The sequence below is a fragment of the Lemur catta genome, chromosome X, assembly GCF_020740605.2.
Source record: "Lemur catta isolate mLemCat1 chromosome X, mLemCat1.pri, whole genome shotgun sequence".
Classification (NCBI taxonomy): Eukaryota; Metazoa; Chordata; class Mammalia; order Primates; family Lemuridae; genus Lemur; species Lemur catta.
The window spans coordinates 24,640,633-24,666,580 of NC_059155.1; the positions used below are offsets into that span (position 1 = coordinate 24,640,633).

The 25,948-nt window shown below is 40.4% G+C and overlaps 1 protein-coding gene across 1 annotated transcript in view; it reads right to left on the minus strand.

The window, feature by feature from the left end:
- The window catches only part of TENM1 (teneurin transmembrane protein 1), a 523,494-nt gene that overhangs the window by 31,078 nt on the left and 466,468 nt on the right, over nt 1-25,948 (minus strand). The window contains exons 24-25 of the mRNA XM_045538891.1: nt 7,488-7,854; nt 5,553-6,063 (exon numbers count right to left, since the gene is read on the minus strand). Of these exons, the coding sequence (XP_045394847.1) occupies nt 5,553-6,063; nt 7,488-7,854 (878 nt within the window). The remainder of the gene's footprint in view (nt 1-5,552; nt 6,064-7,487; nt 7,855-25,948) is intronic.

Sequence of the window (25,948 nt, forward strand, 5' to 3'; positions counted from 1 at the left end):
TCCTCTCGATAGCTGCAAATAATCGAAAGTTGAATGGATAACTGGCTTTATTACTTCTATCCAGCACTCCTCCATCCTGCCAAATTTCGCTTCTGTTTCTGTTTCTCTCTCTTTCTCTCACTCTCATCTCCGAACAGAATTTCTGTTTCTACCTTGGCAAACAATTTGTCCCCTTTGGCCACAGAAAGAAGCCTTCCTCTCACTTCAGAGAAATAGTCGAGCTCTTTTAGGAAGGTTTGGTATCAGCAGCATGGCAATCTTCTACTGACCTTAGCATTGTCCTGGCCCTGACTAGAAGAATAGGTCCAATTCTGTGATCCCCAACTTCAGTAGGACAAAAAACATTTTGAAGGAGTGCTCAGAGCTGGCCAAAGCATTGGAGGATACAAGTCAAAGTCATCAGATTTTATACAGAGAAGACTACAGGAAGAATTAGTCACATTCTGAAAGTTGGGAAGTTGTTCATTCCTTTATGTACAGGCAAGAAGGGACAGGGACCTTGTTTTGTTAAGGATTGCTATATAGCACCAGAATGGATTGCTTCAAGAGGAAGAGGCACCTTCTCTTTTGAACAGATGCTATTTGACCAAGAGAGTGTCAGCATAATTCTGGCTGGAGTTAAGAAGAGGGGTGGGAACAAATGGTTATTCAGCCTCCCTCTTTATCTCATGGTGCTACCATATTCCTCTTTTCCTGCTATGGGTGGGGAAATCTTCTAGCTCTCCAGACTTTGCATAGTCACTCTTGTAAGATCAAATGCTCCTCCTTTTCCTGGAAGGCAGTGTGGTAGCAGTGGAAAGAACACTGTAATAGAAGTTCAAAGATCTGACTTTAGGTCAGCCAACTAGCTACGTGAATGGCCAAGTTGTTTCCCTATTCTGGGTCTCAGTTTCCTCGTTTGTAAAATGACATCTAATATTTCTTTGTGGCCATAAAATTTCATGACTACCCCCATGTGGATGCCTGTGTTTCTCATTTCTTAGTGCCTCAAGACTGGTTATTCAATGATGATGTTAGTTGTTGCCTTGTCACTCACTGTTGGCCAAGTTCTGGTAGCAGGCCTGGGCTCCGCTCACTGAGAGAATCTTGCCTACCACACAGTGCCTGCATCAATGTGCTGCCAGTGGAAAACAAGGACACAAACTGATATAACAACAAACTTCTCTTCTCTGTTCAGCATCAATTTTCCCCTCTGTATTAGACCAATTTTATCAGTATACAAATATGCCATTATTTCTCTCATTTTAACAAACTCCTTCTATTTACTCCATTTCCCCTCCAGTTCTGATTTCTCTGCTCCTCTTTTACAGTTAAGTTCCTTGAAAGAGTTCTTTACTCAGTCTCCAATCTCTATCCTCCTTCTCACTTTCTTTTTATTATTACTGTTGTTGTTGAGATATAATTCATATACAATAACATTCACCATTTTAAATTGTACAATCCAATGACTTTCAGTACACCCCCAAAGTCAGCCCCACACTCATTAACAGTCACTCCCCACTCTCTTTTCTCCTCAGCTCTTGCCAACTACTAATATGCTTTCTGTATTTACGGATTTGCCTTTTCTGGACATTTCATATAAATGGAATCATATGGTATTTGTTCTTTTGCGTCTAGCTTCTTTCACTTAGCATAATGATTTTGAGGTTTACCCATGTTGTAGCATGTATCAGAACTTCATTTCTTTTTTTGGCTGAATAATATCACGGTATGGATAGATCACATTTTGTTTGTCCATTTGTCACTTCATGGACGCTTGAGTTGTTTATACTTCTTGGCTATTAAGAACAATGCTGTTGTGGTCATTTATATATCCATTCTCTCTTAAGAGAATGTTCTACTCAGGCTTTGGTCCCCCCACTGTGTCACAGCACCTGCTCCTCTCAAGGTAAACAATGATCTTCATGCTACAGTGGTGGATACATATCATTATACATTTTTCCAAATCTATAGAATTTACAACACAGAGTGAAGCCTAATGTAAACTATGGGCTTTAGTTAATAATACTGTGTCAACAGTGGCTCATCAATTATAACAAATGTACCACAATAATTAATGCAAGAGGTTAATAATAAAGGAAACTGGTGGGGGAGGATATGGGCATTCCCTGTACTTTCCACTTAATTTTTCTATAAACCTAAAACTGCTCTAAAAACCCACAGCAACCCAATGATCTCCACAGTGCTAAACTGAATGGTCAATTCTCAGTTCTCATATTACTTGACTTAGGAGTACTTGGTACAGCTGATCACTCCTTCCTCCTTGAATCACCTGTTTTATTTGGTGCTATGGTCTGAATGTGTCCCCTCAAATTCATATGTTAAGCTTAATTGCCAATGTGATAGTATTAAGAGGTGGGGCCTTTAGGAGGTGACTAGGTCAATAGGGCTCTGCCCCATTAAGGGGATTAGGGACCTTATGGAAGGCCTGGAGAGAACTAGCAAAGTCCCTTTTTGCCCTTTGCCCTTCTGCCATGTGAGGACTCAGGAAGAGGTGCCATCTTGGAAGCAGAGCAGAGGCCTCATCAGACACTGACTCTACCAGAGTCTTGATCTTTGACTTCTAAACCTCCAGAACTGTGAGAAATAACTTTCTGTTCTTCATAAATTGCCCAGCCTAAGGTATTTTTTTATAGTGGCACAGACGGACTAAGACACTTGGCTGCCAGGACATCCCACTCTCCTAGTTTTTATCCTACTTCATTAGCCTCTCCTTCTCAGTCTCTCTTGCTGGTTCCTCTCCATATCCTCAGCTCTAAATATTGTAATGCTTCATGGTCAGTCTTCAGATCTCTTTTCTTCCTTGTCTGCTTTCATGTTCATGGGGATTTCCTCCTATCTCATGGCTTTAAATACAATCTAAACACTGGTAGATCCCAAATTTCACGATCTAGTTTCTCCCCTCAATTCCAGACTTAAATATCCAACCACCTACTTGATATTTTCACTTAGATGTCTAACTAAATTGATCATATCCAAAACTGAATTCCTGATCTCCCACTTCACAACCTTCTAGTACAATGTGCTCCTTCCCTCTTGGTAAATGAAAACCCCAACATCCAGTTGCTTAGGCCAAAAACCTTAGAGTTGTCTTTGACCCTTCTTTCTCCCACATCCCACATACAACCTGTCAGTAAGTCCTGACAGCTTTACTGCCAAAATGTATTCAGATTTTTAGCACCTCTTACTGTCCCCATTCTCTGGTCCAAGTCACTATCTTTTGCCTGGATTACTGCCATAGCTCTCCCTACTCCCCAGTTAGGTTCCTCTGCTTCCATCACACAGTCTGTTTTCAATACAAAATTATTTTTTATAAATGTAAGTCAGATTATGTTACTTCTTTACTGAAAACTCTCCAGTGACTCCACCTCTTACCCAGTGTCAAAGTCACTACAGTGGCCTACAAGGCCTTACATGATGTAGTTCTGGCCACTTAATTGATTTCATGCCCCCATTGTTCTTATTCCACTCCAGTCACAATGGCTGCCTTCCTATGGCTTGAACGTGTCAGGCTTCTGCTGCAGGGCCTTTGTGCTTGCTGTTCCTTCTGCCTGGAATCTGCCTCCCCATCACCATATATTCATATTGCTTGCTCTCTCACCTCCTACAGGTCTTTGCTCAAAGGTTAGCTTCTTAGTGAGGCCTTCCCCACCAAGCCAATCTGCAATAAAAACCCCTTCTGCCCCACCCACTTGATCTCTCTTACCCGACTATATTTTTTTCCATAGAATTCATCACCATCTGAAGTTCTATACGCCTTACTCATCTCCCTCAAGTACATATGAACTCCATGAAGGCAAGGATTTTTTTCTGTTTTGTTCATGGCTATATTCCCAGCACCTAGAATACTGTCTGGTTCATAGCTGGTGCCCAGTAAATATTTGTTGAATAAATAAATGAATAGTTGAACTGGTTATTTTGAAAGCTGGTTAATACTTGAGCCATTTCGTGTTGGGGACTGAATTCCACCATTAACTTTCAAAATAGTTGTTTGCCTAACTTCACCAGCAGTATCATCTTGCATGAGTTTTAAAAAAAGACATCAAAGTTTCTCATTAGAAACTTTATCTTTTCTAAGGGTAGTATATTTAAAAACATAGGCTCCTGAGTCAGAATATAGGGGTTTGAATCCTGGACATCTGTGTGAATCAGGACAAGTTAACCATTCTGTACCTCAGTTTCCACATTCATAAAATGAACATACTTAGGAACACCAATCCCATGTTGTTATTATGGAGATCAAATAAAATAACATGTGTAAATCACCTAGTACCTGGCACTTACTAAATCTTTAGTGAATAGTAGCTTTTATTACTCTTATTAAGATGTAAGAGAAATTTTTCAAGAAATGGAGGAAGACTTGCAACAGAAACAAATGAATACATTTTTCTGAGTGAAACTAAAATAGCTGTCCAGCTCTTTTGTATAAATGGCATTTCTTTGGGAAATGATCCAAAACTTGAAGGCCAATTGCTTTGTTCCTCTGCTCTAGAGGCTTTCATGGGACTGGACACATTTGCTTCATATTCTCTACATCTTCACAGAATAGTCACACTTGGAACCCCTCATGCTTAACATCTCCACTTCTCACATTCTTCAACTTTAATGCCATTCCAGAATCTGGGTTCAGATTCCACGGCTCATCCTGATTCAGTATACTGGTTAAAAATTCAGCAATTCTCTTTGCGGGAAAAATGCTTCCTAAGTGCTGGCAGACCAGCTTTCTAAATGGGTTGCCTTGCAAACAAGGCTGTCCATGCTTTAAAAAGCAAGGACAATGGTCTCTACTTCTGTGTCATGGCAGCTCCTAGTAGATTGCTGTCAGATACACTTTGTGTTAATTCCCAGTTAAACAAAGTTATCACAGATCCAGTCTGTAAATGCCAAAATGTGCAGGATTCTTTGATCTGTGCAGGGGCCCTGAGGAAGCCCAAGCCTGTACAGGAGCATTTGGCTCCACATTTTACAGAAGCAGCCAATGGAATGGAGCCTTTCCTATTTAGCATTTGCTTCACATAATGTTACATTTGCTTCCCAGGGGCCACTTCTTATATTTTAACATCTCTCTTACCTCCCACAGCAACTTATTCTGAGTTGGGCTGGGCTGAATTGGGCTGGGCACACATTCATTTATTCATTTATTAAACCCCACGGGGCTCAATAAATACTTGTTAAATCACACTGCTTCTTTGCTGCTTTAGAACTACTATCTCGTTTTGTTATTTAAATGAAATTTTACCTTGTCTTCCCAGGGATGCTGTAAATTTCTTGAGTACTTGGGCTTCTACCTCATTCCTATTTCCTGCAGTGCCACACTTGATTCTTCCTTCCTTCATTCTATGTTTTTATTATTAAGCTCTGCAAACCACTCTGGAAAAATGGGTTTGAACCCTAGGAGTTGGGTAAAATTTTCTTCTTGACTTTTTATTTTTTTATTGTGGTTGTTAGGAGAAAATAGCATGCAAAACCCAGCAATTACTAAGCCATTTCCCACTGTAATACAATTTCAGATAAAAACCTAAGAAAGCCTATGTTGAGAATTAGAAACTTACTCATAAACAGTTGTCCATCCATTTTCGTTACTTTTGGTGGCGAGAAGTCCTGTGTTTCCTGGATAGGTCATCAAGGCCAGATTATAGCCTTGAGCTGACACTCTTTTAAGGACTCCATTGCTGCTTATGGTCAGCCAGTACACCTGCCCACCTGGCACCACAAGCCACAGGGGCATTCCGCCTGCGTCACGGCGAATGTGTACCGAATTGCCGTTGCTGCTGGTAATTGCGCCCAAGTCACCTTCGGCATTGTAGGTGAAGTTATACACGTAGTCCCTTGTTATCAAGTTCAGGGTGTGCAGGTGGGTTCCATTGACAGTGAACTGGTACAGTTCCTGATCAGCAGGTGAGGCAATCTCATAAAGGTTCACGTCATTCAGGTGGGCTTGGTTCTTGCTGATGGTACGAATTCGAACATTCCCAAGGTCTGCCACATAGAGGGTACCATCAGGTGACACTGCTAAGGAGGAAGGAGCCTTCATCTTTGCATCTTTGGCATAGCCACCATCACCTGTGGGAGAAAGATCTTGATTTTAATAGTGGGCATCACAAGCATTTTTATATGAATATACTACAGACAGAAAGCACTGTGCACCAAGAATCATTTTAAAGGAAACAATCAGTGAACCTACATTCTCTGTATGTCCCCCCTTGACAAATTTGAAACCTATTATTCAAAAGATTGTAATGCTTGAGTCAGTGCCACTGAAGATGAACAGTAAGATGTAATTATCTCAGTTACACCAATTTTGTGAAATGCTCAATCCTGCTGTTCAGAATCTATTGTATTGCAAGATACAAGAACAGGAAATAAGGATAACCATACAAAATTTGGCTGGAAATCCATGAGACTTATGCCTGTCAGTGCTTTAGGATCTGTTTCAGGACTTACCATGCCTAGAGGCCCTTTCTTCTGTTAATTCCCATTGTCACACTGTCAAAGTACACTAAGTCTATCAGTGTGACAATAATTCAGAACATCAAATTTGATAACTGGAATAAACATCAGAATTGGCTTGAATGAAAGATACAAATGAGCAAAATACCTATAAAACTAATTGTCCAGGGAAACATTGGAAATATTGATCAAAAGTCATATCGACCAATTGCTCACTGCTGACTCCTCTGGCCTAAGGAAAGGCAAAGGTTAAGGGGACCATTCGGGCCTGGATGAGCAGTTTAATAGGGCTGCATGTACCATGGAGGGATTTCCACATCCCAGCAATAAATGTATCTGTTGACATTTAGAGGACTGTTTGCTATCTGGAACATCCACTCCATGTTTTGGGGAAAAGGCTATGTTTTCCTATTTCAACTAGAAGTAAAGGGCAATATTGGTTATGAAGAAACTTTTCGATTTTTAAAAAGCAACGCATGTAGTGGACTGATGTCCAGAGAACCCTCCATTGTGAGATTTAATTTTGCCCATCTATCCCCAAAGCAGTCTGCCCTTAGTCCCTTCGAATCTCAAATAGCACATGCTTTTAATCTGAAAATCAGCCACTTAGGGGGAAGTATTTTTTTCCTTAGTTAAATCCGTAAATATGGGTTTTACCTAGATTTGCTTTCTCTTAAGTACAAATAATATCATGGTCTTACATTTGTATAGTGGTCTTAACTTTTTACGAGTACAAACAATTTTATTATACTAGGTTATCCTCAGAACAGCAAGGTGATATAACTGAGACAAATGCTATCTCTGTTAAGCAAATGAGGCAAGTGAGTCACGAAGAGGTTCTGTGGCTTTCCTAGGGTCACTAAGTAAGTCAGTTGTGATAACAACTAGGTGATCTGACTCCCTACCCATTGCTTTCCTGCACTAGCTCATACCAATACTTACAAGTAATATTTTTGTCTTCCTTTTGACTTTTCTGATGCACGTTTTTCTTTTGAAAACAGAGAGGGGGAGCTGGTGAATTGCTAAAAAGGTCATACCTGAAAAACAGTCACAGTTGGGATCAATTTTGCAGTCACAGTCAGTGGGGGCACCAGCAATGATGGAGATCTCCCCATTGGTGGTCACTTGCTGAATGCGGTTTACTTTCCTCTCGTCTGTTTCGGCTATGAAGAGCAGCCCGCTGTGGGAGACGCTGATGGCCCTAGCCGACTCTAGAGTGGAGTGAATTGCTACTTTGCTGACCAAGAAATGATCGATGCCTGGCACCTGGCAGTGAATGGGGCGCCCTGCAATGATCCGCACACGCCTGTTCTCAGAAATCTGCAGCACAATGTTGTTATCTAAGACATACAATGAATTGTCCATGGGATTGACTGCAAGGTCTGTTGGCCACTCTAATCGCACCTGCGAAAAGAACAGAACACACACCATTAGTTTACTATGTCTTTCCAGGGGCAGTTTTACATTGAAAAGAAAATTGGCTTATTGTTTCTCCCTGTCTTACAAATTTCAGGAACATTGGTGACGTCTGGCAAAGTTGAGGGGGGAATGGTTAATCACATGTTCTGGTAAACATATTTATCATTTATGCCATTTTCAACATTACATAATTTTTTTTCATTAATTCCAGAAGGATCCTCTAGAGCAGCAGTTTTCAGAGTGTGGTCTCTGGACCAGCCGCAACAGCACCACCTGGGAACTTGTTAGATATGCACATTCTCAGGCCCCACCCTAGACCTATTAAATCAGAAACCCTGGGGGTGGGGACCCAGCCAGTGATATTTTAACAAGCTTCCAGGTGATCCTGAGGACCACTGCCCTAGGATTGCGATGGTACACAAATCTCTCTCACTGTCCTCTAGATGCCAAGAAAAGCAAAGTCATAGAGGCTTCTGGACAACAGAGTGCTGTAGAAACAAGATTTTACTCAGTCAGCAACCATTTGGGACAGGACTTGCCATTAGTATAGCATTCATCTTGTGGAATTCATCATTTGGAATCCTAGGGTGCAGCGTACTGCTCACTTAGCTTGACCTGGTTCACTTTATATGCCCCTTTCCTCAGCAAAGAAACAGCTTAATTTATTATTTCATTGAGTGTTTGCTGAGTACCTTTCTCTGGGCCATGCCTTGTGCTAGGCTTTGGGGATTGAAAAATGACTACGACATAGCCTCTGCCCTCAAATGACTTATGGTCTAGCAGAGCCCTTGGAGGAACCATTAGGCAATTACTCTTTATGTTATGAGAAGAAGGCAGCAGAGAGGGTAGGAGAGCACTTCACCTGGACTGAGTGGCAGGAGGCAGGATATCCCCAGTGAAGGTGGTACCTAAGTAGAGTCTGAAGTGACCAGTAGGAGAGGAATGGGGTGGAAATTGAGGAGGGGCCAGAGCAGAGGGCAATCTGGGCACATGGAAAAGCATCGGTAAAGGTCAAGAGGTTAGAGATTGCATGGCCCATCCAGGTTACTACAAATAATTCAATAAGACTAATATAGGCTGAATGATGAGGCCAGGTGCTATGGACTGAATCGTGTACTTCCCAAATTCATATGTTAAAGCCCTAATCCTCTGATGTGACTGCTTTTGGAGACAGGGCCTTCAAAGAGGTAATTAAGATGAAAGGAAATCATAAGAGTGAGGCTCTAATCCAATAGGACTGGTGTCTCTATAAGAGAGAGGAAGAGACACCAGGAATGCATGTGCACAGAGGGACTACTGTATGAAGACATAGCTAGAAGTCAGCCATCTACAAGCCAAAGGGAGAGACCTCAGGAGAAACCAAACCCACCAACATCTTGATCTTATACTTCTAGCCTCCACAAGTGTGAGAAAATAAATTTCTGTTGTTTAAGCCACCCACTCTGTGGTATTTTGTATGGCAGCCCTAGCAGACTAATATATCAGGTTGCTGTGGTTTGAATGTGTCCCCCAAATTTCATGTGTTGGAAACTTAATCCCCAAATTCATATGTTGATGGCATTTGGAGGTGGAGCCATATTCATCACCTCAAACATTTATCATTTCTTTGTGCTGAGAACATTCAGCCCTAACCCTCTGATATGAAATCCATTCTTCTAGCTATTTGAAAATATACAATAAATTGTTGTTTATTATAGTCACCCTATAGTGATATAGAACACTAGAACTTATTCCTCCTATCTAGCTGTACTTTTGTATCTGTTAACTGACCTCTACTTATCCCTCCCCCAACTTCCCAATCTCCGGTAACCACTATTCTACTCTCTACTTGTATGAGATCAAAGCTTTTGGATGAGTGAGAACACACCTTATTTATATTTCTGTGCTTGACGTATTTGACTTAACAGTGTCTTCTAAGCTCATTCATGTTGGCAACAATGACAAAATTTTGCTCTTTTTGATCACTAAATATTATTCTATTGTGTATATATACCATATTTGCTTTATCCATTCATCTGTTGATGGACACTTGGGTTGATTCCATATCTTGGCTATTGTGAATAGTGCTACAATGAACACGGGAGTGCAGCTATCTCTTTGACATACTAATTCCCTTTCCTTTGGATATATACTCAGTAGTGAGATTGCTGGATCATATAGTAGTTCTATTTTTAATTTTTTGAAGAACTTCCATACTGTTTTCCATAGTGGCTGCACTAATTTACCTTCCCACTAAGAGCATGTGAGAGTTCCCCTTTCTGTGTATCCTCACTAGAATTTGTTATTTTTTTGTCCTTTTGATAATAGCCATTCTAGCTGGGGCGAGATGATATGTCATTGTGATTTTGATTGGCATTTCCTTGTTTGAAAGATAATTAGGATTAGATAAGGTGGGGCCCCCATGATGGGACTGGTGGCTTTATAAGAAGAGGAAGACGGACTTGGGCTGCCATATTCTTGCCCTCTTGCCCTGTGATGCCCTCTACCATGTTGAAAAATAGCAGGAAGGCCCTCACCAGATACCAGCACCATGTTTTTGGACTTCCTAGCCTTCAGAACCATGAACTAAATACACATTTTTAGAATAAATTACCCAGTCTGTGATATTCTGTTATGGTAACAAAAAACAGACTAAGACACCAGGTAATAGAGGGAAGCACATGTCCAGTTTTATTCTGATGGCTGTGGGAAGCCATTGAAGGGCTTTAAGTAGGGGTATGAGATAGTGATATTTGGACTCTAGACAGATCACAATGGCTTCTGTTGAGACCATATTGAAGGAGGAAGTGAGATGGGAGGCAGGCAGGTAGACAGGAGGCTCCTGCAGTGACCCAGGTGAGGGATGGTGGTGCCTGAACTGGTATAACAACAGTGGACATGGAGGGAAGTAGGTGGATTTGAGACATGTTAAAGAGTTGAAAGCAAATGGATTGGGGTGTGTGTGTGTGTGTGTGTGTGCGCGTGCGTGTGTGTGTGTGTGTGTGTGTGTGTATGTGTGTGTCTGGTGTGCCTTGTGCCAAGTGATGTGCGAGGGACACACAGGCAAACCAAACATGACTTCACTTTAGTTCCTTTCTAGACACAGAAGTTGGCTCAATGCCTGCCCTGGCATCTCCTTGATAGGAGCTATTTATCCCTGGACATTTAACAGAGAACTGTTTTCTAGTCCACTCCCTATCCCACTGCTCACTTATTCTCTACTTATTTCTCTTCTCTTAGGTTAGATAAAGGCAGAAAAAAATGTCCTATTTATGGCCCAAATAGTAACAGTAATATAGCCATACTTCTTTTTTGCCTTGAATGAAAGCCCAAGGAATGCTTTGTTTTTCTCATGGAATCTGAAAGTCTGAAAACAAGATATGAACTGTCATTGGATTCGGAGGCCCACTACTTCCCTGGCTGGAAGAGGCCTTACATGCAGTCAGTAATGAAGCGGATAAGGGCCAGTGTGAGATAAGGCCCTCTCTCTAATTGTGTCTCATAAGGGAGAAAAAGTAGTGGTGCTGTGAAGAGGATGAAGGTTATCTTTGACCTCCTCTACTGTCCCATGTGGGGCTCTTTGCCTCCATCTGAGTGTCTCTCCTAGACACCCAGTGACTTCATTCTGTCCCCATGTTTCTGCGTGCCCTCCACCTCCACCTCCACCTCCACATAGGCTGGCCTTCTCTGGTCAGTACCAGATGCCTCTGGGCAGCTAGGAATTTGAGTGCTAATGGGGTATAAAGCTGAACTTGTGTTATGCATGTTCTACAGAGCCTTACAGACTGAGGCCATTGGATAAACATTAAACATCAGCCTTAATAGCTCCCAGAGCAGTTTGTGGTGATGTGTTCCTCAGCACGTCTGTCTGAGGCCTTTGCATGTCAGTGCCCTGCCACTGAGAGGGAGAGTGAATGCCTGCTGCTTTGGAGGGCTCCGACTCCTCCTCCGCTACGTGCCCCCGCCTTGCACCTCTATATACACTATCATGCTTGTACAGAAGCTGTCTGTGTGCACTGGCCCTATGGAGCATGGCCCTCCAGGAAATTAGCCAGGGCTGGCTGAGGAAGAGGAAATGAATTCATTTCAGTGCAACACTCCTATTTTGATTGAGTCTGAAGCCAGTGACCCAGAAAAAACAAACCTGGCAGAAATGACGTTCTAATTATCCCCACTCTGGGAGCCGAGGCCAGGGCAGAGGCCGGGGACGGCACACACCTGGCAGAAGCCAGAGAAGGAGCATGTTTCAGATTCTGTTCTCAGCTATCAAGGCTGCCTCTGAGATAAAGGCTGGTAGTTGGAAATAAGCTATTAAATTCCCCAACTCGCCCAACCTGATTTAAGCCAATTCTATTGGTGTCATGTTTATTAGATCTAATATTGCCTAAAAATACACCAGCTATTTTGTCTGTTAGTTTTCTTTTCCATCAAATAAGTCACCCTATGGCAGATTTTTGTGACTAAAGTGGCCTTTGTGCTTCTGAGACACTTTCTATACCAACTACACAGAATCCATTTAATTCCCATTTGATTTGGCCGGGCAGCTTGTCTATGAAATCTGCTCGGATGAAAGATGTGTGGCTACTTAGTAGTTGAGGGTCAGCCTTTTCAGAAGCTGAACCTCTTCACCTCTCTTAGGTTGTCAGTTCCTTTTATGTCCTTCTCATGTTAAATACTCCCATTTCCAGGTAATTTTTTCAAGGCACTGGTGCCTTACACCCACATGATAGAAACACTGTATTTACTATCAAGGCATTTCCGTAACACACAGACTAACATAGGAAATGGAGTCTTTGAGCTGATTCTGGCAGTTAGAATTAGCATCTCTTAGTTGCAGAGAGACTCCAGAATTATATGCCCCTGACGTGGGGCTAAGGCTGACCCTCAAGAGCTGCTGGCATTTATCCAAGTGGTTTCTTGGGGGAAATAAACACTTCCTTTTGGGAGTGGGAGCAGAAAGAGATTGAAGAGCAGCAGTAAAGCTCTGTAAACTCTGCCTAGTGACCCGGCCTACAGGCAAACCATTTGGTCTAATTTGTGGTGGTTGCCCTAGCTTGTAAAAATACATTAATTTGTTTGAAATGTCAAATTGTATTTAAGCTAAACTAGCATTAAAGGTCACTGGTGTAGCTGCCAGCTGGTGGAATGTGCCCATCTCCCAACAACCTTCCCCCAGAAATAACCCTGAGCAGAAAGAAGCTCTTGGTGGGGATGTCAATCCTTGACAGCACTGTGTCTTCCTCTGCTAACGGAAAGCTTGCCTTGGAGGGAGTTGACTCACAGGTCAACCAGTCCCATGGTTGGTTTAAAGATTCAGCTAATTTTGACCTAAATAGCAGTTTATAAAGCAGCAGATCCTATAGGGAAAAATCCATGTGTAAAAGCAATATCTAAATATGAGCCCTTGATTAGACTAAACTAGAAAATTCCTCCATTGTGTATAAGCCTAATCTGACACTGCAGATACAAGCCATCATTTGTATACTCCAACTCCCTCTAACACTTTGAATTCTGGTTCCTTCCCTTAAAAATGTGTAACCTTAGGTAAATTAGGTATCCTCTATGAGTCTCTGGTTTCCTAATCTGTAGCAAGGAAAAGAGGCTAATGATAATATATCCACTCATAAAGTTATTGTGTAGATTAAATGAGACAGTGATGGAAGGTGCTCAGTCCAGGGCCTGGCACATGGTAAGTGATGGCAAGCGGTATTAATATTAATAACAGTCACACACCTTTAAAGCTAGAAGGAACCTGGTCTAGTTACTATTCAATGTAGTTCCCTTTCAACTGTGTTTCCTAGACTTCAGTTGTCTACATACCACCTTTATGAACTTTGCCTCATCCGTATACCACCAGCACCATTATTGACTTAAAAGTTTTCTTTAGGCCGGGCGCGGTGGCTCACGCCTGTAATCCTAGCACTCTGGGAGGCCGAGGCGGGTGGATTGCTCGAGGTCAGGAGTTCGAGACCAGCCTGAGCAAGAGCGAGACCCCGTCTCTACTAAAAATAGAAAGAAATTATCTGGCCAACTAAAATATATATATAGAAAAAATTAGCCGGGCATGGTGGCGCATGTCTGTAGTCCCAGCTACTGGGGAGGCTGAGGCAGTAGGATCGCTTAAGCCCAGGAGTTTGAGGTTGCTGTGAGCTAGGCTGACACCACGGCACTCACTCTAGTCCAGGCAACAGAGTGAGACTCTGTCTCAAAAAAAAAAAAAAAGTTTTCTTTAAATTGACCCACTTAAAAAATGTGAATAAGTCCTGCCCCTTCCTTTGAACTGGCCCTAATCAATAACATTTATAAAATTAAAGGCACACTCATCTGGGCCATTAATAACAGTAACTACTGTTTATTGGATGTCTCTTGGGTGTAAGCTATTTGATATGGATTATTACTTGATATACTTAGAGCAATTACTTGAGGAAAAAACTATTAATATCCTCATTTTCAGATATAGGCTCTTAGCCCCTATGCCATCAGATTCAGAAGAGTAGACATGTTTCTTCATTCTTCTCCTCACCAAATCTGGCCTCCCCTTAGCCCTTTTGAATCAACTTAAATGTTGTTCTCTTTGGCTGAGGAGGTCAAAGCTTGTTAGAAGTTAAGTGATTTGTTTTTCTCTTTGTCATCTGTTATCTTTCAGTTCAATGCTTTCTGAGTGCCTACTATGTGTCAGGCACTGTTATAAAGCTAAACAAACAGATTTCTGTCCTCCACTAGTTCATAGTCAAGTGGGGGGAGGCAGATACAGAAATAGGTCATTTAAAATAATGTGGTTAAGTGCCATGATAGATGTATGCCCAGGGTGACATGAGAATGCAGAGGAGGGAGTTCGGGGCAATATTCCTAGAAGAGAACTGTAAACTTAATCTTGAAAGATAAAGCAAAGGTATTGAGAAGAAGCAAGGTAGGAAGGGTGATCTCAGCAGAGGGAAAAGAATGAACAAAACCACAAAAGCATGAAATCATATGGGAATGGGGGAACTAACTATGGCCTGGGATTTCTTAGGCATAAAATAGGGTAGGTGGTAGTGGTAAGTGAAGTTTGAAATGCTTGCCAGGGACAAGGTCCAGGTTTCGCCACTGAGGCATTATTGTCAGGTGGTGCCTATCCTGTGCATTGCAGGATGATTAGCAGCATCCCTGGCCTTTAGTCACTAGATGCCAGTAGCACTTTACCCCCAGTCATGATAACCAAAAATGTCTCCAGGTATTGCCAAATGGCCCCTGAGGGGCAAAACTGTCCCTTGTTGAGAGCCACTAGAACAAATCATGAAGGGTGGTGTATGCTAATGATTTTAGACTTAAACTGTAGGTGTTGAGGAGTCAATGAATGTCTTTAAAGAAGACAGCTAACATGGTTAGATTAGTATTTTAGAAAGATTACTTAGGCTGCAGTTTGGGGGACAGGCTGGAGGGAGACCAAACTAGATTTAGGAGAACCAATTTGGAGGCCAGTCATTCACCAGTACATTCATCCATTGACATATCCTTCCATCCAACTGTCTGACAGATATCTGAGTGCTGATTCAGATAGACATAGTCCCTGTGTTCATGGTGCCTGGAATCTGGACCACTGCTTCTCATACTTTCTTGATTTACTGGTCTGGTTGAGACTCTGATGAAAGCTATGTGCTCTCTCCCTAGGAAAATGGTCAGATATAGTAGACAGTAGAATGAAGTGGTTAGACAGGAACTCAGGCTCTAGAGTTAAGACTTCCTGGGTCAAAAATTTTGTCTGCGTCTTTTACTGTCTCTGTGACCTTGAAGCAAATCAGGTAACCTATCTGAGCTTCAGTTTCTTCATCTAGAAATTGAGTATAGTAATAATATCTTCTCAAAAAATTATTATAGGAACAGATGAAAAAACCTACATAAAATATCTAGCACAATGCTTGGTATGTGGAAAGAGCTTTGTAAAGGCTCATTATTTTTTTTTAAATTATGTAACATGCCTATATTTCCTCTGGTCCCTGTCTGATTATTGTAATGTTCTCTTTCTTGGCTATCTCATGAACTCTTAAGTTCAATCATATAGTTGTGCTTTTTCAAGGTTTCCCCTGATTCTATGTCAGCAGTCATTTCCTCCTTGTTTATTTATTCCATTTCTTGAGAGTATTTCTAAGCTATATGTCCTCCAAGAAATAGTTGGCTTATATTGCATTATATTACCTCATATACATCTGTCAACCAATTTCATGGCTAATATTTTAGCTTATTCCTTGGATTCCCTACTGTTACTTGTAACAGTACTCCAGGTACAATTCCAAGTACAGAGCATGCTACTTTAATTGATTTCCTTTCTCTTGTCCATAAATATCTATTTTAGGCACTATGCTAGGCACTAAGGGCCCAGCTTGAACCATGACAGACTGGATTGCTAACCTCATACAGTTTATAGTCTTTTGCTGACTTCGTTTCCTTTATTTTCCAGTATGTACAAAGGGTTGTTAGTGGCATAGAGCAGAAAATGATTTCGGTTCCATTCTATATATTTTCAGAAGTTAATTTTCATGGGAGAGCCTCGAAAACATATCATAACCGTTACTATATTTTACAAGTGCTAATAATTTTTTCCCAAAGTTCAACTGTGCTGAAGAAACCAGTTGTTTCCCAAAAGGTCCTGCCTCCCCATTCCAAACATGACACTTCTAATTTCCCTCCTTTACTTCATTTGGAGCCCTGTGGCTCATTTAAAAAATGACTTTGTTTGATTTTGATCTCTGAGGCCTCTTCAGTAGAAATTTCCAGGAAGTGTATGATTATCTTTTCTGTAGTATGCCAGCCCTGGGGAAGATACAGTGACGGGACTGAGTGCTCTTTGCCAGGTGTTCTGCCAGCTCCATGTTAGATTTCCCTATGCTTCTAAAAGCTGACAACTCCAGATTGTTAGCATCACTTTTTGTCAGTTTTCAAATGGCCTTCTCATTTCTTGACACTGATACTGTCTGAGCTTCTTCAAATTTATAAAAGAGGGAAAAAGCCATCTGGAGAAAGTTTGGTTTTTTGCACTTGGAAAGCACGATGACACCTTTGAGAGTGATGGCCCCTATTGATCTTGCTTTTAAAAAGTGGAAATTATTAGAAGATGAAATACACTAAGATTACAAGGCCTTGTCAACCGGGCAAATTATTTCCCATTATCTCAGAACCACATTCTTGTGTCTCTCTGCATAATGGCTGGAGAGTTTAAAGAACCTTTCAACCTTTGGTCAAATGCATTGGCACGGTCTGTCTCTCATGGCTTCCCAATCAGAATAACTGACACTTAAGTTGCATTATTCATTGCAAATGAATAGCTAGGATCAATCTAATCAACAGTTACAATTGGACTGATTTTTAGAACTGCAGAGGGTATAGATTAAATTGCATCTAATGCAAATGTTCCTAAAACATTTTGGAAGTGGAGGAAACAAAGCAAAGTAAAGCAAAGCAAAGCAAAACCAAACCGAACCCCCAAAGTAGTCCTAGTATATTTCATCTTCTAATAATTTCCACTTTTTACAAGCAAGATTAATAAGGGCTATCACACTTTTAGGTATCATTATGCTTTCTAGCTGTGGAAAACCAAACTTTCTCTTGATGGATTTTCTCTCCTTTTTATAAATTTGAATAAGCTCAGATAATATCAAGGTCCAAGCAAAATGTTAAATTTGTGCTTCCTAAGATTCCTGTGGCAGAGACTGCTAGTTCTAGGCCTACTCCATCATCCTTGGCATTAGACCCCCAAGTTTCTATCTCCATACATTGCTATCCAGAGTATAAGACATTCCAGCCTTATTTGGAATTATCTGCAGCAATGTGATAAAGTTCCAGGCAATAATATGTAAGAAGTGTAGAAGAATTCACACTTTCAAATAGATACTTTAGAAGGTTGCTTAAGTAGAGCGGACCCTACTGGAAGAAGCCTCAATTTGCCCTTCCTTCTATTCTGCAATATGAATGTGTTAGTGAGAGTTTTAGCAGACAGCCTGGACCATGATGTGGCCTTGAAAATGGAAGTTATGTGTTAGGATGGCAGGTCAGAAATACAGGAACCTGGGACCCAGATGGCATCTTGGAGCTGCCGTTTCAGTCCTGAGCCATAGATATAGTTGGCTGCTGTCTTGCTTATATCACTGTTATGTTAGAGTTTTTGGTTATCAGTTACTCTTTGTCGAACCTAAACACAGTGAAGATGATGCCCTAACTATTAGGCTTTGGTCTTGACTGGAGCTACTGACTGTATCATTACAGTCAAACTGGTCTAACAAATTTCTAGTTTTACATCTATGGATAAATCACCTGTGATTGCAAAATTAAATTAAACTAAATTAAAATAAATTAATATCTGAAAGTGACTGACACATGTTGCAAATCCACTAGGACAGTCCTTTGTTAAGAGGATAACTAACTGCTTAAACTTGGTGATTAATCTCAAGCATGCTTGAATATCCATCTTGAATACATTTTTGGGCACTTCAAGCTCCTCTTACAGCTCTGTGACTCAGTCACCCAGATCCAGTGCTTCTCCATTATACTAAAATATTTGTTTGTGTTGCTACGTTCTCTATTAGATCTATGAATTTTCAGGGGCAAGGATGAAGATGCATTCATTTTTGTATTCCTGGTATTTGGTATTACAGTTGGCAAATGTTTGTTGAATGAAAACATTAGTTCTTCATTGACTGTAACATTTGCAGTCCACAAAAGCATTTAAAAATTATAACACGCAAATAGGCTCTTAGAAAAACTATTTTTCATCAACATGCTTGAGTCAGTAAATCTGGGCTTTCATAGACCCACTGAGGTAAGTGGAAGTTGCCATTTTTCCTCAATTTTAAGAAGTGCATTTGCCACTCCCTCATATTTCAACTTTTCTGAAGTGAAGATGTATTTTATAGTCCATGTGTATGCTTAATGGTGCATTTCTCCCCACCATCCAAAATTATCAAACTTATGCTATGTATTACAGTCCATCATGTCTTAGAATTTAGGAAAATGGCATATCCATTTTGGTCCACAGACGTTGGGGATCTCTGAGACTCATTCAGAAAGTCTGTGAGGTCAAAACTATTTTTCTAATAATAAAATGTGCCTTTTGTACCTTATCATTTGTGTACAGTGAAGTTTTCCAGAAGCTACCTCTAACGTATCTTTAGTTTAAAAAAAATCACACTTTTAATTTTTAATAAGGTAAATATTGATATGATAAAACCCACACAAAGAGTAGTTCTTTGGGACCTTCAACAATTTTTAGGAGTGCAAAGGGATCCTGAGACCAAAAAGCTTGAGAATGGTTATCTTAGAGGAAAGAAACAGTAAAAGAAACCATTCTATTATATAAGGGTTTCATTGAAGCTCATTAAAAAAAAGCATGTATCTCTTCCAAGGTGGTGCCTGGGGCCATAAACCCCGTCCAAAAGTATACTGATGGAGTGGCTGGAAATCTTCACTTCCTCTAGAGACCCGAGGCCTGATGGGTACCATAAAAGTTTGTTCTTACAGGCTGCCTCAGAACAATCAGCACGTACACACTCTCTCTGAGTCTGCTGTGTAATTGCCACTACCTCATCTTAATAACAGGCATAATTGCTCTGAGTTTCCGTCGACCCTTTCTTGAAGCTCCTCTCCGAAGCCTCAATTTTGGAAATGGCACTTGTGAATACACAGAATGTTTAACCACTTCCAGTTTTCAATTTACAGTCAAAGTCATCTATCAGCAGGAGATGAAGGCCCAGTGTGAAAACTACAGAATGTCCTTCAGACTCCACAGCTAATTTGTTTGTAAATTTGATTGTTATTGTAAGAAGAACATATTGTACATGATGCTACTTACGTGATGCTACTTGCCGATTTACTGTTTGTATCTCTGTATCTGGGATTTTATCATTACAGCCAAAGAACTTAACCCTCTCAGCCCCTCTGGGGGTGGGGAGAAGAACATGAAGTTTCTTGTTTTTTTTCTTTTGAATATCTATTTTAATTTAATTTCCCATGTATTTATTAAATAGCTACTGTGTATCCAGCACTGTGGGGGATACATATACAGAAAGAGAGACAACTAGAGAATAGTTCAAGGTAATATGAAATCAAATTTGAGGTTGCGTGATGAGACCATACATTCTGAGATAATTTAGAGTAAGGATAGGACCTCTGTGAATCTTCACACAATAGGAGGTGGGACTCTGTCCTCCTGAGAGCCAAGGCTTTTCTTGCATAGGAGCCAGAGACTGATAAAGAAGCCCCTGAAATCATTCTGCAGTTTCTTTCTGCTGAGAAGTTGCACAAACTTGTCTGTTGCAGGCTGTTAATATTATAGTATTGGCTTGGTGGGATAGACCAAGCTTCCAATTCCCTTTGGCACCTAAAGCAATTTACAGGCCAGAAGTATGACTATACGGCTTTTATGAAATGGTCTGATTTCATTGATCAGCCACTCTGAGATTATGTTTTCATTTCTGTAGCTACTGCTACTCCTTCTTTCTGTTATAATATTTCAGGAAGAAACTATTAAAAATTTTCACCATGGAGATGTGAAGATATCAGTGGGCAGGGCTCTGAATGAGAAGAGAAACATCACAACTCATGATTACTCAAAAGTTCATTTCAAGTTATACTAGAATTCCACAGATTGGCTCTCTCATTTTAACTCTGTAATGTTTCCAAATGATAAGGACACTAATAAGAACAGATGGCCTAATGAACATTTAGAGGGAAGATTTAACTGGTCGTATTTTCATGAGGCCTCCCGTGTGCTTCCGGGTTTTGCCCACCACTTCTCTGTGTCTAATACAAAACTGCACATACTCAACAGATGGCCCAGATCAAGCCTCATGCTTCCAGAACTCTGGAGACTGGCCACCATTTAAGGAAGCAAGCAGGCTACAGAACCATTTAAGGAAGCAAGCAGGCTACAGAATTGAGCCTGAACAAAAGCAAAAAAAAAAAAAATGGTGATGAATATTGAGTACCCGAGCTTTGATAAGAGGGGAGTCAAAATCGCCCTTACAAACACATCAAGCAGCTCTGGCTGAGGTCTCCTAATAATAGCTTCTTATGGATTCAGTAATGATGAAATCCTCTGTGGCAAACAGTCCACTCTAATTAATGTTTCACCCAAACTGTAAGCATATCTGAGTGACTCCAGCAGCAACAATCACATGAAAATCTAACACCTCATTGCACAGTGTGCTAGTTATTAAGCTATTGTCTCACAGCTCCCAACTCACCCTGCTAAAGTTGTTGCTTTGTGATTCCGGGGTTGGGACTCTGCAATCTACATTTTTCTTTTGCCAGCTAGATTTCTGATAGGTCCTGACAATATGGAAAATAAAGGAATTGTGGGAGGTTAGAGGAGGGAGAAGAGACTGCTCCTTCCTGCTTGCTTTCTGTCCCTGTCAGCATCTTCCCCACAGTAGCCCTTCATCCTGGCAGCAGTTGCTGGCTGTACTTTCCAGCTCCTTTCCATACTCTAACAATCAGTCTCATCATGCCCCCTCAAAGGTACCAGAAGCACCCAGCTGGCATCTTCTTCACAGAGAGCTGGGTCCTACCTCTGTGGAGCAAATCCTCCAACTTTCTAGGTTCTGACAAACCCAACCTCTTCCCTTTGTTTCCTCAGCCCGAGAGGCGGTGGCTGCTTCCTGCAGATATTATCTCTTGGAAGCAGATATTATCTCTTGTTTTTTTTTTCAACTTTCAAACACCTGTGTAGCTCATTCCCTACATTAAATCCTCCCTGTTAAAATAACTAATATAGTTTCTGATTTTCCAACTGGATCCTGACTAATAGTCACAGCATTAACCCATATACAAGGATACACTACTGTAGGCCAGTGGTAACAGAAAACTAGTAAGGGTGATTAAGAACCACCAAGGACGATCTTGGCCCCAGAGAACTTATTAGTTAATAGCTTCTCCTACTTATTTACTGGCCTAGGCTTCTACACAAGTATATAGGTACTGAAGTTGCTATGAAAGTCTCGAAATCCACTGTGCTTGGATGTTATGAAGTTGGTTGTGACTGACTTTAACAAGAGCTTCTCTGACTCTCTGGAAATGCCATGCTGATGTCATTATTCTCTAGAACCTCTGATTCCTGTGATTTTTGAGAATTATTTCATGGTGGGTCATGTGACTCTCCCATATGTCTTTTGGAGGCACAATTCTGTACCGAATGGTTCATGAGTTTGCCTCATGACATTTCCTATGTGATCAGAATGTTATTAGTAGTAATACATTGAGTATTTACTACTCTATTTCTTTTATGGTCCCTCTTGCTAGTTTCCTTGTCAGACATTGGGACTGCTCCTTTAGAATCCTATTCTCCTTGATTTGGAGTTGGAAGTGTATTTTGAGGTAGACCAGATGAACCCCTGCTTTTCTTGTGTGTCTCAAGATCAACACCTCTCAACAGGTGTAGCCTGTTGGTAAATGTTTTATATGTCCTAGTGTTCACTTTTCCAGATATACTAACTTTTGCATGAAAAGACGGCATTCCTGCTGACAGCCAAAAGAACTTTCTCTTTGAGTTGTATTTCCATTTGATAAAGACAGGAGATAGGTTGGCACTGATTCATGAAATTTCCCCTCCCATAGTTAATAGACAGTAGGGCTATGTTTAAAGGTACAGTATAGTCTGAAATTTAGTTAGGCCAACTGGCTTGCATTGGGACTTAGTCCAGGCTGTGGGGCTTAAAACCCCTAGACACTAACCAGTGAATTTACCAGCCAGATATTTCTGTATCTGAGAGAGTTTCAGGTTCACCTCAGGTCATGGTGCCTGCCAAGAAAAATGCATAGAAGACTGAGTGGTTCAAAAGTAGTTTGCAAGCTTTGCATCTTGTGACTCACCCTGAACTTTGAAGATGCTTCTCCTCTGGTGCTTAATAGTTTTAATAAGAGCTAACGTGCCATTGTCCTTTGTGTGGAAAGAGGACACTGCTGAGGGAGTTTTATTTATGTGATAAATTATGTTTTCGATATAGCATTGAGCACGGTCCTTGACTTTTATTTTAAGGCCCCTGACAACTCTGGCTATTTGCTTGTGTGCAGACATTTCAGCAGAATTTGGATATACTGGAGTTGAAGATGTTGGCCTGCTATTCTGTACTTCTTATATAAACAGCTTGAGGTGTCACTTTGGAGGGAGCAATGCAAATATCTCTGATAACAGGTTATTATATTGTGGTTTTACTGATTGTCATTTTACTTAAGAGTAAAATGACTTTATAGGCCTGAAATGTGTAGTTTTATAAATAGTTAAATAAATTTGTGTAGTTAAATAAATTTGGAGAAGGGAAACAATATTTAAAGGAACTCTGTGGATAATCTTATTGCAATGTTTCTCCCAGTTTAGCCTTTTGTTAAATTTGGGTTTTTATATATTAGATTTAAAAAGCTGATAGAATATATTGATAAAAACAGAAGAGTCATTGGATAGATGAAACAACTCATAGACTAAACTTGCTTCAAAAATCCTAGGACACTACTTTGTTCTTATGATACATCTGCTGCATAACTTCTTTCCTTCTGATTCCCTATTTAGCTGTGAGCCTTTTTGCTTTGTCTTGGGAGAGTCATATTCTTCATATTGACCTAGATAAACTGTCTTCTTTCTTATCTACTCTAATATTTGTTTTTTATGAATTTGACCTGCCTAGAATGGCTGCAGGCCACCCACTGAATGAGCTGGTTTTTTACCTCTTGATGTCAAAGAGATGGAAGATGATCTAAAATCTCAAATTCACAGATATATGAAACTCACGCTACATTGCAGCCTTAGCTCCATAGTCAGTATGGCAGTTCTTGAAAGTAGAAAGAAAATGAAGGATTTGGGGCACTATTCAGTGACTACAGTGAACATGCATTAAGTGATCTACATAGAGCTTCACATCAGCATTAGGCAGATGAAAGATTCTGTGAAGGTCACAGTAGGTTAAGATCAGTCTCTGGAGCATATGTTTGCTACAGCCCATCAAACTCACCTACAGATATATGCCTGCCTCTCTGCAAAAGTCACACCTATGTGAAAAGGACAGACGGGAAGATTATACAATTTCTATATCAGTTCCAAACTTATTTTTGGTCCGTTTTACCCCATTTCTGTAAATTATCAGTTCAATTCTCTGTTTAGTGAGAACTTCAGATACTGCTACTACTACTAGTAGTAAGAATAATAATGACATTGTAATAATTTATTGAACACTTATGAGTCAAATACTTCACTAAGTGATTTATGAGTATTACCTCACTGAATCCTCACAACCTTCCTATGGGGAAGGTAACAGTATCATCCTCATTTACATATAAACAATTTTTTCCCAGGGGTACACATCTAGCAAGTGGTGGATCCAGGATTTAAACCCAGGCAGTCTGTGTGCCGAAACCACTATGCTTTACTAACTTTTTATGTTGGTATAATTATAAGGGAGAGTCTACCCTAAAGGCCTGATTTTGTCTCTTGCAGCCCCTATTAAAGGATTAGAGAAAGGTTTGGCTCTACTTTGCAGTTCCAGAAGGCAGAAGGTGTTTTTCTATATTTGACAGAGTCAGGAGACTAGGTCTGGGCTGCACGAGCAATAAATAACATTATCCAGGAATGCATTTAAATTAGACTGACAACCACAGATACTACAAAATCAGAATAACCACCTTGCAGACTTATTTTGTTCTTGCATCCTCCCATTCTAGCAAGTGTATGATGAATCCACAGAAAATATTTCATGAAAATGCCAATTAACATTTTACATCATCCCTTATATTTGTAAAGCACTTCATACTTTTCCAAGTGCTTTCATGTTAAAAAAAGAGAGGCCACTTGACCAACAATTGGGTCATTTATTGAATTAGGTTTCATAAGAAGGAATAATTACACAGTTCTAAAATTACAGCGTCAGTTTTCCACATGTAGTGCTGAATCTGAAATTATAGAGAACCCTCTTTTGGGTCAAGCAGTAGACAAAAATATTTAATTTGTTTTGATATTCTCATCTTTCAGAGGAGAGCAGAATAAATGATTCAGAAAGAGATGTTATTTTTCTAAAATATAGCAATTGCAACTACAAGTAGGTTCATTTAGCATTATTGTGTAATTTTCAGCCATAAACTCTAACAAATCTCTCATTTACAGGTGAGTAATACTATGCAGAGCCACTAGGGACTCCTAACGAAAACTTTTTAAATGGCTTTTGGTGCTGCTGTCAAATCAGAGTCTAAATAGCTCTAACTGTCATCTCATGCTCTGTGACAGCATAATTTAATTGCTGTGTAGATCGAGGTTTGTGCCGCTTTCCTTCCACATGCCTACCTAACTGGTGTGGCAAATGAACGCGTAAAAGTCAAGGTTACATGTAATGCCATATGGTCTCTCTTTAGTTCCAATCAGCACCAACAATTTATAGTTTCAAGTGCCTTTCAAAAAACAAAGTTCTTTCATATGTGTTTTCTCATTTAACTATCATGACAGCCTTAGGAGACACTAAGTGTTTTTATCCCACTTTTTACTGATGAAGAAACTCAGGCTCAGAGACCTTAAATAACTTGCCTGAGGTCACACTGCTAATAAATGGTGGAAGACAGGCTCACACTCAGGATTGTCTATGTTCTTTCTACTAGAACATCCTAACTTAGTCAAAGGGAAATGGATGAATTAGGCAATTATCCAGAGAACTTTGGTAAAATATGCCCCTGTACTTCTGAAGAAATTAATAATTGTTCCAGGCTTATAAACATGTCTGGTAGGAAGTTTGCTCATTTTTATTCAATAGTCATCACTTTCTAATTTAAATGCTTTCACATTTAAGGTTATTGACATATTGACATCTTTGAGAAGGATGTGGCTAAGTTAGCAATGCCCTGCTATGGTTGATGTAGATTGAGCTCCCTCTGTATCTTGTAGAGACTAACACTTCCCCTACTTCCATTTTTACATTTATAATATGAGCCTTTGGATCAGCAGGACAGACTGGCTGTGATTGGTGGTTTGACTGAGTGCACGTGGCTCAAATGAATAGAACAAAACATTGTTGATTTAGGATGCTTATGTTTGGACTCCTACCATAACCAATGGCTGAGCAATCAGATTGCTGCACTATTGATGTTACCCAGACATGAA